Raw genomic sequence first — 17,644 nt, 5'->3', positions numbered from 1 at the left:
TGCCTAAGTCACCAGGTAAGAAACAAAACACACTGAATCCTTTTGGATTAGCTGCTTCAAGAAGGGTGGCTAGCTCATTTTCAAAGGACTCTAGTTGCTTTGTTTCCCTTTTTTCAACCCTTTGCCTCCTATACTCTCTCCATTTATCTACTTGTTCCTCTTTAGCTTTCTCCTCTTTTTCATGTTGCCTTGTATCCTTCTCATGGGTGACATCCTCAACCCTGAGACCAGAATCATCTTTCTTTCTCCTAGCTAGAGGCGCATTAAGGATATTAAATGTCTTCATATCAGTGAGGGGAATTGGCTCAAGGACCTTTGAAAATCTATATCTTAGCCTCCTAAGAATTACCATGTCCTTGTCCATGAGTGTGAGCCTATGAGCATGAGCAGCACAAATGTAGGCATCTTGAAAAAACTCAACTAAAAAATCCTCTGTGGCTTCTTGTATACAATTCAGAGCTGTTCTTGTCCATCTGAAACTATCCAAACTATATCTGTCACAAATTTCCCTGACAAGCCTCTGAAAAGATAACTTTGGAATTGCATTGTCAAGAGCATTTATTGCCTTCCTAATCTCCCTTAGGCACCTGACATTTTGAGAAAACTTTCTCCTTGGCTTTGACTTTCTAGAGACCTTCTGAGGCTTTGAAGACTGATGAATCTTTTATGCTAAATCCCTAGGATCAATCTTCTCTTTTCTTGCTGTTGCCTTAGTCCTAGCCATCTGCCAAAAAAAGACATGTTACTTCTTTTCCAGCATGTCCAACGAAACGTGAGTCCAGACAAGAGGTATCCATGCTGCATGGTGTTTTCGTGTTTCAGCTGAATTTTTCTCGAGGTGTCTAGTGAAACGCGAGTGTCAAAGCGAGGCACCTCCTTGCAGCTGCTTCTTTTCGCATTTCACTGGACTTGTTGTCCATTGTGTCCAGTGAAACACGAATTTAAGCCAGGAGACCTGCTTGAAGCACCTTATTTTCGTGTTTCACCGGACAACTCATGAATAGCATAAAAATCGACAAAACCAAGAAAAAAGAGCTTTTATCTAAGGAAAGCTTTTAAGATTACATAAAATATCCACAAAATTAGGGAAAAGAAGTTTGAAGATTTCCTTAAATCTCCACAACATTAAGAAATGCTCCCACTGTGGAAAAAATTCTTGTGTAGTGGTCATAAGCTCATAATAACATAAATGATTAAGGAAAAGTATCAAAAGAATGCATTGAATGGAGCCTGTTATTGAAAAGCAAGATGCAGAAACCATACCTTCTTTTTAGCTTGTTCTTCACAATCTCAGCCTAAAGACGACAATATGCTCGAAGGTTTCCTTTGTTGGGAAAGCAGTGAAATGCTTGGAGATTGGAAGGAACACCAAAGGTAAAGGTGGAGTAGCGATGAAATGCGATGAAAGGCAAAGGCGGTGAATTTGTATGGACTCAACGTTCTTGGCAAAGTGTTAATAACACACGTGTGACGTACTCTCGCTTACCGGAATTTCTTTTTTACTTGGAAAAGGGTTATGTAACACATGTGTGACGTATTTTTGGAAAAAGAGAATGTGCACGTCTTCTAAGGAGTTTGATACGGTGAGTTAAGTGAGACACATGTACACATATTTTTCCATTATTACACAAACTTTTTCGTTGGAACTATCACCACATGCTTAACGGTCAATATAAAAGCATTTCAAAGCCATTTCTCCGACATTGTCTTCTTTTCTGCCAAAATTTCGTCTCGACTTCCCTTCACGGTCCTTGCTTCCTGTGTGGAGAGCAGTTCAACAATCTTTGATAGTAACAAATTTTTTTTATTACAAGTATTTTAACAAAATAAATTTGATTAATATAGAAAGAATTTTTAATAACACTTGAATAATTACAGATGTTATGTGCTTTGTATCTTTTAAAAGCAGCATAGCTTTTCCAAAAATGATTTTATCATCAATTTCTGTGTTTCCATAGAATTAATTTATAGTTCATGTTTCTCTTCTTGATTTGCATCTTTTGACCAGTGAAATGCGAAACAATGTCCCTGTTAGTGATATTTTGCTAAGTATCGCGTTTCACCGGCGAGATATTGGAATAATTTTTGTCTTCAAGGTAGTGTCCGGTGAAACGCGATTTCTTCACAGGCATTTGCCTTGGACACTTGAATTTTCGCGTTTCACCGGTCAACTAAAAAAATTTCTCCTTTTTTGATTTTTTTGTCTTTGAAAATCAATTTTGGGGCCTCTTTCCATGGTTCCATCTTGTTTTATTGGATATTGGTTTTATTCTGCTTTTTTTTCAGGGATAACTATTTTCCTGGTCAAGATGACAAAGAGGAAGCTATCTCTGGAAGGAATGGATGAGGAGAAGATAATTGAGACATCTGATGATAGGCTTTTTGATTTCTTACACACCACTAGAAATTCTTCCAAGTTTTGCTATATCAGGGAAATTTTCAATGTTCCTTTTGATTTGAAAGAATTATTGGAGGATCTTGAAGATAAACTTAAGGAGTACAGATGTTTTTATGATAGACATGTGCAAGGTTTGGAAGTCAATGGATTTGTTCATTATAGTGATGTCATGGGAGCCACCAATACATCCAGGTCAACTTTGCTAGGCAGGTTCAACCTCATTGATGAGGAATTCAGAAAGAAAGAAACATGTTGCCCTTTCCACAGGTACCAACACCAATGCATTCTGATCCACAAGGACGTTGGATTTATTGTGTATCTTCAGTACATGGAAAATTCTTCTCCAGATATAGACCAACAGAGAAAGCTAGAGGATATTGCAAGTATGGATAAGGAGGTCGAAGAGAAGGAGGAGATGTTCCAAGAAGATGTTGAGAATCAACTTGTCCAAGGTTTTGATGTAGGTTTATTCAAGAGTGACAATATCACAATGGTGGAAGAAAAGGAGATCGAGCCAAGTGCACAGGTTGATGAAGAAGGTCCTCTTGCCTGTGTTCCAACATTTCCCACTTATCTTATCAACAAGAAGAGATATGTGTTGCTAAATGATATTCATCATCTTTTTGATCTTAGAGAAGATTATTGCTTAGCAATCCTTGCAGGTTGGGGCAAAAATGACATGAATTTTATAGGTTATGAACAAGAACCACTAGCAAGTCTTGATGTTGAGGGAGAGAATTTCCAAGATAGCTCTATAGCCTTACATACATGTATTAATCAGATCATAGAATACGAAAAGGAGGGGCTACCTACAGAAAAAGAGTTCTTGCAGGTCCAGAAGAAACTTCATATTGATGATGTAGGGTATGAAGAGAGATTGAAGTCTCCATCAGATGAGAAGCCCAAGAGTTCAATAAATCTTTATGATGATACTCTTCTTGAAGAAGACAAACACCCTAAGGTATGAAATATAATTCGAAGTTACCCATTGAGTTTATGTTAGACTTTATTATGCATTATAGATAAATATCTTATATCTTGTACTGTTGTGGTTTGTTCTATAGATTGAGATTGGAGATCTGGACAACTTTCTTGGAAGAGCCAAGGGCTCTAGGCCAATGAAGCTTGGAAAAAATCAAAGCCTTGGCCATTATATTGGAAACTTAAACAATCAAACAATTGTAATATATCATAGTAGATTGTCAAGCTCTCCAAGTCTACCAATGATGGCTTTGAGAGCTATCTCAAAGGTAATTGGATCTCAAGTTTTCAGCAGAGGTTTGGAAAAGATCATTTTGGTAGAGAAGGAAGAAGCCATAAGAGTTTTTGGCTTCATGCCTGGATACACTGGATCTAGAGCTGGATATTTTAGAGTTATTGGCTCCTATTTGCTCTCTTATGTAGGAGATAGCAAGAATTTGAAGCTTCTTCCAGGCTATCGGAAACAAGAGTTTTTGAAATACAGAGGTCTTATTGAGTGGGATGAAACAAAAGATTCCTCTAGAGGCCCTGTCGAGCTACCTGAAACCAAGGACTCCTCTGAAGGCCCTGTTGAGGTGCCTGAAACTAAGGACTCTTCTGCAACACAATCAGACTAGAAGATGCCAAAGATTAAGGGTTTCTTGAAACCCATCTTTTCCCAACTCTTTGTTTGGTTTGTAACCATTCTGTAAATCTTTGCTTTGCGCAAGAATTTAAATATCTATCTTTTCTTCTTTGGGTAACAATTTGTATAGTCCTTGCTAAAGATGATGTATTGCTTTATGTGGTTGTATCTTTAAGCTTGAATTTATGCCAAATTTGTCGATAGAACCATTGAAAGACCTCTAATAAACTGTTGGCTTTGTGTCTTCCACCTCCATGTCTTGTGTGTCTGAAATATTTTGTTCTTGCTTGATAATGTGATTTTTCCATACCTTGGGTTGACCAGATAGATAGAGATCCATATTGTTTAATAAAGTATGGAGCATGGTTGTATAGAATATGCTGCATAGTCAACAAATAAAGAAAGGTATTAAAAAACATTATATGAGTTCGACAATGAAGAAAGAAACATATACAAACTTCTTACCATATAGTGAGTAAAGTGTTGATCACCCCAAAGCTTCTGCCATCGCCTTTTTGAAAAGGTTCAATTGGTTTTTTAAGTCTTTGAGATCATCATCATTCCATTCAGTCTTATCACAATAAAAAAACACTTTGTCTAGTGTTTCCCAAACTTTAGCTTTTCTATTTCAAGCTTGTCCATTATCAGTGTGATCCTTAACTGCATTATGTAGGGATTTCCACAGATTAAATTTAATACTTGAGCCACCATTTCTCGAGTTTATCTTGCCAAGTCTCCCATGAAAGCCTAGAAACCTTCTAGCCTTCACTCCACCAATAGATGGTTTTTTTGGGACACAATTACCATCCTTAGACTTTTGAAGATCTGGTTCAATAACAACATTGCCACTATGCAAACCAATTGCAGAGAGAACTTTTTCAACCTTTGTTATAGCATCTGTTCTAGTTGATAATGGCTTCAACTTCCATGCAAATCCTATATAGAGATGAACAAGCTTTTCAATTATCCTGCAAAGTGCATGAAGTGTACAAATATGGGCATTCGCTAAAGGAATGTCCAAGACTGGTTTAAACTGTGGATCCTTATTGTGCCTAGAGAGAGCTCTATTCCAATTGCTTGAGTTTAACTCTACAGCTGGTGACATGCAGTATAAGCAAGGAGATCTCGAGTTAGCTCCCTTTGATACATTATACATACATTTGAGTGTCTTTAAGTCACCAGTATTGTGCCACTCAATCCTGTAGTTCCCAAATCCTTCAACAAATAGCTCTTCTCCTGCTTGTTGCATTTGAATAACATTAGGTATTGATGTTTGATGAAAAACCCAATATAGTATATCAAAATTCTCAGTATCTACCTCAAATGCTCTATTCATCAAGGTGATAGAGATTCTCTCCAATTTTTTACATTTCAGAATCTCACTTTCATCAAGTTTAATCACAAATCTAGCCACTCCCTGTGCCTCTGCTACTGACAAGTCATAAAATTTGATCATTAAGCATTGTAGGGTGGGCAAGTCAAGGAAAATATTGTTAAATTCATTGAATGTAACCTCCTTTTTCTTGCCCTTGAAGCTAGCCTTGATATGAAAAGGCTCACCTAGAATCTCCATCACTTTGTTATTAACTCTCTGTCTGATAGTCCTAACCACAAATGGTTTCGCAAGTATGCAATTGTGTACCTGTCCTTGCTTCATATTTAATTGTAAAAGCTGGAAAAGTTGCATATAAGCATCTCGACTGATACCAATACTATCCAGTGTCTTCTGTACTAACTCAGAATCCAAAGAATGATCCTTTACAAATGACTCCAAGCATTGTTTCTTTGCCTTTTTAAATTTCTTCTACTCCAAAATATCCTTTGAAACTACTGAAGGAAGAAGATGATAATAAAACTGAGCTGCTTTCAAAGAATCTCTTTCACTTGCATTTGGTTGTAGAAGAGATCTAAGCAAAATTAACATCACAAATCAATGCAAGTAGTTTAAATAAAGCCATATTTAAGATTTTTCAAGTGAAAAAAAATATACCTTGCTGCTTGGATTCTTTTACCACAGCCTCCTCCTCCTCGTTTGAGATTCTCAATATTTTTAAGAGCTCTTTGTCGATTTCGAAGGCCTAATAAAGTTTGCTTTTGTTGATAACCTTTGATATGCTTTTCCAATGAATGAATTTTTTGTTGACAATCCTCTAGCTTCTGCAACAACTCTATATTGTGTTTCATCAAAAGATGATTCTCTAGTCCAAGGATATTCTTTTCTGCAACAAGATTAAGTGTATAACCTAAAAATCCATTGTAGACATCACCAATAAACCTCATTAATGATGAGCTATTATAGAAAGGAGGAGTGCTATTTCTGCTAGGATCTTTGGGATATAGCTTTCCATCTAACCAAAGATCAATATTCTTCTTTCCTTCAAACCTCAGTATATGTTTCATAGACTCTGTAACCGTGATAGATTTTGTTCTCTTTCTTATTGGTTCATACTCACTGTCCAACTCAATATGAAGATGATAGAGAGGTCTTTTATGAGAGCTATAGAGATCATTAGATGATTGATCCATAGCTGAGTTACAGTCTGGGTGATTGATCCATAGCTAAGGATATGATTAGAAGCAAGAACGAAAACAAAGAAGAGACTAATAAGGAGGAGAAAAAAAGAAGAGAGAAACGATGGAGAAACGATGGAGGGAGGCAATCGAGTATCCACCAAAATTCAAATTGAATATTAGTTTTCACTTTAATGAGGAGAGGTAAGATCTTCATTATGACAACCTTGCCAACTTTATGGCGACCTAGATTTCTAGGTTTGATGTGACCACGAGAATATCACGACAATGACTTATTAACGAATTTTGATATTTTAACTTACCAAAATATAAACCTTTTAAAAATTCTATAAAATGATTTTATTTCCTAAATTGTTTTCTCTCTCTAGGATCTCATACAGGGCATTTTCGAGACCTCAAAACTCCCTTAATGATTGGGCAGAGCGACCACTAAGATAGTGGTTAATATTGGAGAGATGGAGAGACCATGTATTACCTTGCTAAATCATGGATCAAATATAAATGCCATAGTTCACAACTTGTATGTGAGTGCGAAGTGACCTATAGATGTGGAGCATGAATGGCGGATGAGAGCTACCAATAACACAGTAGGAGAGTTATATAGAGCATGTTCAAGTATGAGGGTGACTATAGGAGATGTTCAAGATGATTACCAATTTTATGTGTAGAATTTATGTTCTTATGATGTTATTTCGTGACAGTCCTTTATCACTCATGTACAGATGGAAAGAAAAGTTATAGATGATGATTTTGCATATGCACGAGTCCAATATAAAGATGAAAAAAGAGTGTGCAATTTATGATAGTCTATGTGAATCACGAAGAAATAGAGATAGATTGTGGGATTCTCCTCTCCCCACAAAAGAGCCTAATTTGCACTAGGTACCATTTCTTTCGAGAGACAAAGGTGATATATGGAGAGAAAAGCTCTCGCCTCTTGGCTACAATGCATTTTCTTCAGGACTTATTGGTCTTATGGCTAAGATTTATGCTTTTTTTTGTAAGGTTGCAAAGTTGCCTAAAGCTACCATGCAATATGTATGCAAAAAAGAGAGGGAGTTGAGAAAAGCAGGTTTATTACTAGATGATGAGTGTAATGATGGATTGTATGAGGGTCTTGTGCAAATAATATTGTTACAAAGTTTGAAGATATGCTAGAAACTAAGGTATGTTCTTCCATTTTTTTGCAAGTTCATTCTCTAGATATGTATCGTGAGACTACTAACTTTATGTACTAGAGAGGGTTGGATGTTGTCTTTTCAACAAAAAGAATCATTAGCTAATGTATTTCAACAAATCGAAAAGAGGGTTGAATTATTTCAAGCAACAAGGTTGCAAGAGGTTGAGTTATTTTAGCCAAAAGAGTTTGATATTGGTTCATGTCAGCATAGAAAGTTTAAGGATGTTTCTATGCAATCGAAAGAGAAGAGGGCTAATTTATTTCAGCCAATAGAGTTGGGTATTATTAAAGCTTTAAGCTTTAAAATTGAAAGCCTCGAAAAGCTTTTTCTTTTAGGTAGAACACATGAAGTAAATTATCTGAACCGCAAACATGCGTCTAATCTTTGCCTCCACAAAAATAGTGGTTGCATAGGCAAAGGAAGGTGATTTCGATGGCATGCTACCAACTGAGAAAGATCTATGGTGGCATATTGAATTCTCTTTCCCTCTATCTTAAAACCATTATTCTCCTTCAATACCACTATCTACGTGATTCCTACTATCAATGTTGTTTTGAGATAAAAGAGGGTAGAAACTAAGCCTTTAAAAGGCCCCTTTCCCACTAAGATTGAAGATAGATATAATTTCAATTGAAAACCTCCAAGTTTTTTGTTCCAAGCCTACTATGCAAAGCTTTTACCTAGTATGTAAAATATTGTAGCTTGATGTTGAAGGTGATGTATAGATGTATACTATCACAGTGATGTTAACATGACCTCCAATTGCCTTGCTACGATAACAATGTTGTAGCCCATCGATATACAATTGAACATATGAAACTAAGAATTCAAGAATACAAGTTGTAAAAGAGACAATAATAGAGCAGACATGCACAACACAAGATTGGGTATAATCTCCCTCCATGCGTGAGTTCGCACCTCTCCTATGTATGTATTCATAATTTGCATTAAGCTTTTATGCTCAAAAATAAGAGTGAAAGCATCTCCTTTTTGGGGTCTTGCTTTCCTTACATGAACGTTGTGCTTTTGTTCCAATATTTTTCTACCCTTTTCTAATAAATCTAAACTAACATTTATAACAATAATAATCAAGCCTTCTAAGCCTTACAAAATAATTATATTGAAATAAACAAATTTTACATGCATGCCTACAATTTCCTTGCACCAAGAAGCACACAAAAATATAACAATTCCATGTTATGAAGTGTTCAGTCATAATTAATTCCTACACATTAAAATGCACTTCCACAAAATATTTCTTTCACATAAATCCATCTAATAATCTACTCACCATAATACAAAGCACATTGATATCTTTCTGTCTATCTATAAGGCATAATGTGACCAGTGTCACACATGTGCACTCATATAACGAGTCACAAATCATTCAACAAATAGATAAAATCTATAAAAATAAATAAAGTAAAAAGTATATTATTTTCATAGTGAAATTCAATACGTTCCCATAACTCCATAACAAGATCCATCGAAACAAAACTTGCACAAGCCATTGCGGAAAAACCCGCAAGCCCCAAAGCCAAAGTAGAACCACCACCAATATAACTAGAGTCAGAGCTAGAGGTATTGATGGACTCACTAGAATCCTTGATAGGAAAAGGAGACAGGTGGAAATGTTTGCACATTGGATGGGTGGCAAGTTTCAAGGTCTGTAGAAGCTCGTTAAACAAAACTTCAAAGTCTATCCAAGCAATAGACATGATTGTATAACAAATATTTATGGAGGTATAGTTTGCACTATTTTATTATTTCTTTGTAGATCCTACCCTATCAACTCAAAGGGAAATTTATTTTATTGAGATATAAATAAATATTATCTAATATCTCAATATACATCATTTCTTTTCTATTCTAAGAAAAATAGTGCAATGTTGAATTTCTTATTCAAAGAGAGGGCTCTTCATCATTGGTTGTGACCCATTCTATCTTTGGACCCAAAAGTCTTATAAGTGAGTCCAAAACTCTCTTAAAGGTAGTTTGTAACATTTCCTATGAAGATTCAAATAGTTAGACCTAGAGTCTAATTGCGGTAGCTTAGTCAATTTTAAGTTATGTTGGCTTGCAATTTCCAGAGAAAAGTCATATTAGTGCTACAATTTAAACTTCCATAATCTTTCACGTTTATATGCTACACTATCTGTCATTTAAATTTGATGAAACTTTTGAAGTGTTAATGTTATATCAAAATTGTACCAATAGATGAGTTATCATCAATATGATGTTAATTTCTTTTGGGATGTCATGATGTTACAATGTGTCAAATATTATTGTTGTTATAGATGTCTATTGGCGTTGTGCCAATGCATAAGCTATCGTGAATATGCTTTTACATATCAATCTTTAGTTTTTTATGCATAATCTAATATTAGATTTGTTTATATTGTTGGACATGCTCTATCCCTTGCCTTGAAATATTTGCTAGAACTTGAAGTATGATAGTTGTAATGAGCAATTTCTAAAGTCTTTTGTAACGTTAATATTCCTAACTCTTGCAACATCAAAGGAAGATGTAGACAAGGTGCACCAAACACAAAAGAAGGGGCAAGGGCAATGGGAGAAATGGGATTCTCAATGCTAGAAACTATTGAGAAGGTCCCTTTTCCTATGCTATCAAGCACATAAGAGGCTTGAGATATACATCTTTATGATATTCGAAGCATTACTAGAAGGCAATTTCATTCTATGATATGGATAGTACTTAGTAAGAAGAAAGTGACAACTTCCAAGTGTGTGCACATGGTAAAACATGTGGGCTCAAGAGTCCCCCCTACACATACATTCATGCATTCATGGTGGCAACAAAATCTCAAGGCCATGAACATGTACATGAAGAAAGGGAGAATGTCTCATGTGATCCAATTCGGTAACCATGGACCTTCCTTTGGAGAAGAGCAAGCCTCAATACTTATCCATCACCATGGGACACTCTTATAGATTACTATGCTTATATGTGAGTTATGTTAACTACCATCCCTTCATTACGTTACATGCTAAAAATATTCTTGTTACAATAGTTACGACAAGGTAATTGTGTCTGAATGGTATATGTTGTCAGTTCCTTCAAAATGGGTGAGTCACTAATACCAATGTGGGTGATGTTGCATATGCACATGACTCCATTATATGGGTGGAGAGGCTATGTCAGTTTTTGAGCTTGAGATTGTGTAATGTATTTTTAAGCACCATAATCCATATGGTTTTGATGAGTAAACAAGCATGTGTTCCAAGGTACAAATATATTTATCAAGTTAAAAATCCAAGGATATGGGACTTTGAAACCTTATGTATACAACTTTGTTCCACTTTGGAGCTATTTCTTGCATGTAGACATGGCATGCAACCATGCACCTACATGAGAAATCATTTTCAAGGGACTTGGAATGAAGCCAAGTGACAATGTCATGTATCATTACTTTCATGAGCAAGAATTGGCTTTAGATCATGGAGATCCATGGTAAGGGATCGAGAATTACACATTTTCTAGCCTCCACAAAGTTGCATCGACATGGGCTATGGCACAAGCCCCATCTTCAATAAGCCACTCAATTGAAGCTACCATTACAATGTGATTTTCACTGCAAGTTTTAGATTGCCTTCTGGAGGGATCAAGCCCACCAAAACACTTCAAGGTGGTACTCAATGAAAAGGCATTGAGCTCAAAAACAAGCTATGTGGTTGGTTTTGAGGGTGGAGGTGTGTGGTAATACTTGGAAGCCATGGAATAAAACTTAAAAAAGTTTAAGAAGAGGGGAAGAAACCTTATTGTTCAAAAAGCAAGAGTCAAACCCTTCCAAGCTCTATTTAACTCCTCTACCAAGAAACCTCCACATTTGGCCCATGGAATAAAACTTAAAAAAGTTTAAGAGGGGAAAACCTTATTGTTAAAAAAGCAAGAGTCAACCCCTTCCAAGCTCTATTTAACTCCTCTACCGAGAAACCTCCACATTAGTGATGGTCTACCAAACCTAAGAAGGCCCTCTTATTTTGAATTTTCTTGATTTCAAACCCCCCCTCCCCCTCCCCCAAAAAACAAAGGTCTTTCTATCCTTGGAGCTAGTTTTTATAATCCACTATATTTTCAAGTCTAGCCAAGACTATTGAAGTACTCTTCCCTATAATGAAACAAACATTCTAGGCTATGGAGATGAGAAACATGGATCACAACATAGCTATAATACCAACTACTAAAAAGTGAAAAAAAAGGGTAAGAAGTCCTAAGAATACCAAAAATATTGGCATGAATGAAGTCACCAGACCCTTCAAATTCTTAGAAAACCTTGTACTTACTAGTAGTTTGGCAAACTCCTATAGATTGCTAACAAGATCTAAGCATCATACACCTAATAAGGGTTGGAGTTTATTAGATCCTCAATATTAGAGGACCTTGAAAACTCACAATGTTTTAGTGGGAGAGAAGAAACGCTCTATAACCCTAAAACAGGAAAATCAATAAAGAGGCCAAACTATGTACAATGCTAACCTTTACACACGGCCATATAAGTTAACCCTCAAGAGAATAAACTAATCTAACATGTATCTCCTAAAGTCATTATACACAAGTGCAACTATGTCATGACACCACCACAAAGGCCCAATAAGACTAAGTTTTTCTCAAAAGTCCAGTCCACAAGAATTGTTCGCCAGCATCATTTGCTTTAGAGGCTTCAGAAGGGGAGGCAATTGTAGCTTCACTTGTCATACCTCTAACCTATGTATAAGAAAGCAAGAAAATAAAAATTTAAGCTCTTGTATAAACGCTATGTACATGGTGGAGCATCCATAACTAATGGTCCACTCATATCGTAATATATGTCCATTACTAGTAGTTCTCTTATTGATAGTACATGTACAAGTAAGACAAGCATAGTAGAAATTGCAACTTAGTCTTGGACCTGCTAGATTATTATGAATGCAACAATGCCCCGAACACAAACATGCAGGGCTTAAACCATTGATCGTGATGAAGAACGATAAAAATGAATGATGAGAATCTTCCTTGTAAAGACCATGAAGAAGTGCAGCTTTGGAAGGAACTGTATGCCATGAAGAAAATAAGCTGATGTAACACTTGCAGACTATTAAATGCAATCGAATACTCGTCCAAGCACGTGCTGGTAAACTCGATGCATTTCAATCACTCAGAAAACATTGCCGTATCAGCAATGCGAACAAATTCATCTCTTTCCATGTATTGTTCGAGTTACAATCAATCACAAAGCCTCGAGCACGCTCTACGCTGAAAGAGCGAATGGCTAATTTTGTAGGTGTACAATGCCTGCTTAGGCAGACCATAAGAAATATGTGTAAGTTTTGAGCTATACTACCCTGCCAACTACACGTGTAGAGCCCTCCACTGTTCTCAGGAGGTCAACATTTGCCATATCTCATCTCATCATGAAGGCTCCGAGTGATCCTTGCTGCATTATCAAAGGATTTACATCGGCTGTTAGACCAATCTCTGAAACCCCACTCACTGCTGCCTTCTACCCAGGAATCACCAAAGCTGGGCAAGACGCGCATTGTCAGACCAATTCTCTGCTCGAGAAGAACAGCTACACAAATATAACTTCAAGGTTTGCACAGGGGTTTTCTTCAACGAAGGTTTCCAAATCTGAATCTGATTGGAAACTCCATGTATACAGTGCCTCACGTTGGGTCTTGCCAACAGGGTAGACCCTGTAAATCTTGAGAGCATCATTCCCTTGAAGCACTTTTGGTCGACCTGACTTGAAGATAGGTGCATAATTCAAGGAAGTGAACTTTGAGATGATTGAATCATGAAGACTGCTCAGAGTCATGTTGTTGGACCTGGAAATATAACCAGAAGCAATGTCAACTTGTAAGCATCAATTGTGACTGCAAAGGCAGTAATATTAAACCATTGCAAAGAAAATGCTGAACATTTGGAGACAATAGGACGCACGAGCTACAAGATCTTGCCTCATAAATATGGATTCCATTTCAAACTTGCCCCTCTCCCTCACATATAAATGGTAAATAGTCTGGCCCTCATGTTTGCATTGGCAGGGACGATTATGTTTTCTTTCTTCTTCCAGCCTCAATTTGGTTCCAAGGTGAAGACACAACCGGCACGACGAATGAACCACTGACATGTCAACCAGTGCTTTAAATGCATCTGAAGGACCTTTGTACTTCCAACTGAACCACCAGTCCAAAAGAGTTTGTCAATGTCATAAGGTTTGAACTCATACATGGCACTACTTAAAGTAACATGCTTCTTAATGTTGAATTATTTACCTAAGAGTCTTATTGTAAGCATTTTCATGTGTTGCAAGGTATTTCATCTGCTTTGCCACATGCTCAATATCACCCGCACTTTTGATATACAAAATTGAGTTAGATGAGGGTGCAAAATCATGTATGTTAGGTGCACCAACCACAACAGGTACAGACCCTACAAAATCCACCACTTTTTAAGGTTTAGAGGATCCCAAATAGACCTCAAACATGTAAGACAAGCAAAAAACAGAAACTTGAGAGTTTACCTGCCACAAGTGACTGCCAGAATTTCTCTGTCACATAATCTTCCTCATTCGAGTTTTCAAAAGCCAGACTGAATTTGTAATCCCGTAAAGCATCCAGTTTATTTACTGTTACCTTCACATTAAAAGAGTGAGTGCCCCCTCTCTCTTTTTTTTTAATGTGTGAGTGCCCCCTCTCTCTCTTTTTTTTCTCTGTAAAGCGCTCTCTCTCTCTCTCTCTCTCTCTCTCTCTCTCTCTCTGTGAAGAAGTTTAAATTAATGAATTGAAAAATTTGCAAATGGCCTTCTAGACACCCACCCCCCCCCCCCCCCACTCTCTCTCTCTCTCTCTCTCTCTCTCTCTCTCTCTCTCAAACTCCAAGGGATGGTGAGTGGGAAGGAGGCCCGTCATGGTCAACAAACGGTCCATATTCATAGTGATAGGGAAGAAAGGAAATGGGCTCCCAAGTCATTGAAAAATCATCCCGAAACAAACTAGCTCGGGGTCACATTGCAAATTCAAGGGACATCCCTTGTTCCATCCCTAACAAGGGGACGGCTAGGGAATGGCGAGGGGGGCACATTACTCGTGTTAAAAATGGGAAATGGGACAAATCTATGACAAGGGGTCGGCTAGAAACAGCTAGAGAACACATCCCCTATCCAGGATGGGAAAGTGGATGGCAAGGGGACAAATGGGTGGCATTCACTGTTAGCAATCGTGTGCGTCTTGTGTGGTCATCTCTTGCCTGTGAGCCTCAGTATGAGTCAAATAAGGACATTAGGAGCTCTGATATTGTATTTGTCTGTCATTTTGTGTTTTAGACACTTAAGATGGAGGGCACCTTAGTGCATTTCATTATCCATCATTGATCCTTCATGATCAACCGGCCCTCTTCATTCTCTCTTCCCCTTGCTATCATCTAGCACCCATACTAACACGTAGAGCTATGTGTTGGGGCTGATTGTTGCAGCCTTGTGTCTTCAGCCATTGCAATCACATTGTTCCTTCTCTCTCTTGCACTCTCTCTGTCCCCTCTCCATGTTCACTTTCCTCTTTCCATTCCGCATTCTCACATGGTATCAAAGCCACACGCGGGAGCCAATGATCTTGAAGAGAAGCGTGCAGTCCGTGACAAAACTTGCCAAGCGTCATCCCCACATGCTGCAAACCTTGCATTTGGAGTCAAAAAGGGCATGATGGCTTGTTTCCAGCCCTTTTATGTTGCATTTACCAAGGCAAATTTGTGTTTTGCCCCTAGGCGGCCCCTACCAAGCTGGGTAGCACTATACACGCCTGCATTCTTTGTAGGCAGCCCATCACGCTTGCTGCAAAACCAAGCTCTATATGACTTGTGTTTTCTGCAAAGCAACTCTCACTTGTTGTACCCCACAAAAATGCATTTAACAACCTTGTTGTCCAACTTTTTTCTTAGTACCTTGGGAATGTGAGCGTACACAAGACACCCAAAAGAGTGAAAATGTCCAACAAAAGGTTTCTAGCTATTCCAAGCCTCAAAAGGTGTGACATTCTTTAATGCCTTGGTAGGGCACCTATTCAAAACATGGCAAGCACGCATAACTACTTCCATCCAAAAACTATGTGGCAAACTCTTTTCTTTCAACATACATCTAGCCATCTCCATGAGTGACCCATTCTTTCTCTCAACAACCCCATTCTATTGTGGAGTACATGCAATAGTGTGCTAATGGACAATGCCTTTCTGCTTCAAAATTTTATTCAGCATAGAGGACATGTATTCCCCTTCTTGGTCCGAATGGAGAGTCTTAACCCTACAGCCAAATTGATTTTTAGCAAGTGCTACAAAAGCAAAAAATGCATCATACACCTCTCACTATTTCACCAAAGAGTAGACCCAACAAAAACGAGTTAAGTCATCAATGAAAGTGAAAAAATAGTAACAACCACCCAATGACTTTGTTCGCATAGGGCCATATACATCCGTCTACACAATCTGTAATTTGGCAATTATTCTAAAAGTAACATCATGAGGAAATGAAAACAATGCATTTTTTCCAAAATGCATCCCTCACATACATGCTCAGGAAGTCTCTCCAAGAGAGGTAAGCCATCAAGCATCTATGTACACTGCATAAAAATTAAGTTGCCATAGTTTACATGCCCCATGCAAGCATATCATAACTCTACTTACGACATAGCAGAAGTAAGAGTAGATGCTAGACCAACTGATCAACTGAATAAGCATCTAACTTATATAATCCATTACATAAAGTGCCAGTCAAAACCAAAGTCATATGTTCTTTATCTCTGACCATACATCTATCATCATCAAATGTGACTTGCGATCACACTTTACCAAAGAAGAAATAGACAACAAATTCTTCTTAATACCTGGCACAAATAATGCATCTTGCAAACGTAGAATAAAGTCATCAATGGCTGTCAACACAATCTCCCTAATACCTCTAACACGGTATGATACATTGTTGGCACACTACACGAACTTGCCAACAGGAGCTGCAATAATTAAGGAAAACAAATCCCTACAAGATGTGATATGCCTCGAAACACCACTATCAAAGAACCAAGTGCTCGCATCCTAAGTAGAGCTAAATGCTCTATCAGACCAAGAAGAGTCGTAACTGCAAGTGTAGAAATAATAGTCACAGTCTACAACAAAAGATACGGACTCAGTAGTAACAATAAAATGTGCATCAGAAATAAATATCCCTGACTCCCTCTCCTTGGCTATGCACTTCCTACATTTTGTGATGTAGTAACCTGGCTTCTTTCAATAGTGGCACTTACAAATCTTGGCTTGCGTGTCCCCCTATTTTTTGCTACTCTGTGAAGTACTTGAAGTCCCAGAGCTCTACAGAGTAATTTTAGCTCGGCTGCCCTCGCCCTTCTACCTTATCATAAAAGCCTACTCAGAGACTATAACATCCACCCCATTGTTCTTTCTTGTTACTCTTTCTCTAAGAGCAAACTAACCAATTGAAGGAAAGTAAGTAGCTATGGGGAAATTATAAATCCTCATGGTGAGATTCAAGGCCGTATGAAAGGCTAAATAAGAGGGTGGCAATGAATTCAAAGTAGTAGAGATCAACCGTGCAACATCCGAATAGTACTCATCTATATTCATAAGCTGCTCACACGCAAGTCCTAAATTTTATTGAGATGATCCTGCATAGAATCATCTTCATCCATTTTTACAGTCTCAAGCTCTTTGTTCAAGAAAGAGATGCGTGTCTCATTTTTTCCAGCAAACATCTGCTCAAGGGTCAATCATGCTTCTAGTGAAGAAGCTGCAGATTGAATGTGTGGGATGATAGACTGCTGAATTGTTAATGCAATCAACAACAATGCTTAAGCATCCCATGTGTCCCAAGCCTTTCGTGCTACTGACCTTTGGAAAAGTGGCTGAGTTGGAGCGAGCTGAGT

The 17,644-nt window shown here is 37.7% G+C and overlaps 1 protein-coding gene across 1 annotated transcript in view; it reads right to left on the bottom strand.

Annotated features, from left to right (window-relative positions):
* Positions 1–12,829: 12,829 nt before the first annotated feature.
* Positions 12,830–17,644, bottom strand: part of LOC148017471 (putative fucosyltransferase-like protein) — an 87,627-nt gene continuing 82,812 nt past the window's right edge. Inside the window, exons 4-7 of the mRNA XM_087662677.1 lie at positions 14,242–14,346; positions 13,994–14,150; positions 13,676–13,894; positions 12,830–13,543 (exon numbers count right to left, since the gene is read on the bottom strand). Of these exons, the coding sequence (XP_087518803.1) occupies positions 13,288–13,543; positions 13,676–13,894; positions 13,994–14,150; positions 14,242–14,346 (737 nt within the window). The 3' untranslated portion in view covers positions 12,830–13,287. The remainder of the gene's footprint in view (positions 13,544–13,675; positions 13,895–13,993; positions 14,151–14,241; positions 14,347–17,644) is intronic.

This window comes from Lygodium microphyllum, chromosome 22 (genome assembly GCF_053477565.2).
Source record: "Lygodium microphyllum isolate KBCC chromosome 22, Lygodium_microphyllum_v1.1.10, whole genome shotgun sequence".
NCBI lineage: Eukaryota > Viridiplantae > Streptophyta > Polypodiopsida > Schizaeales > Lygodiaceae > Lygodium > Lygodium microphyllum.
The sequence above is the reverse complement of the archived record's forward strand: the minus strand, read 5'-3'. Positions and strand labels throughout refer to the sequence as shown.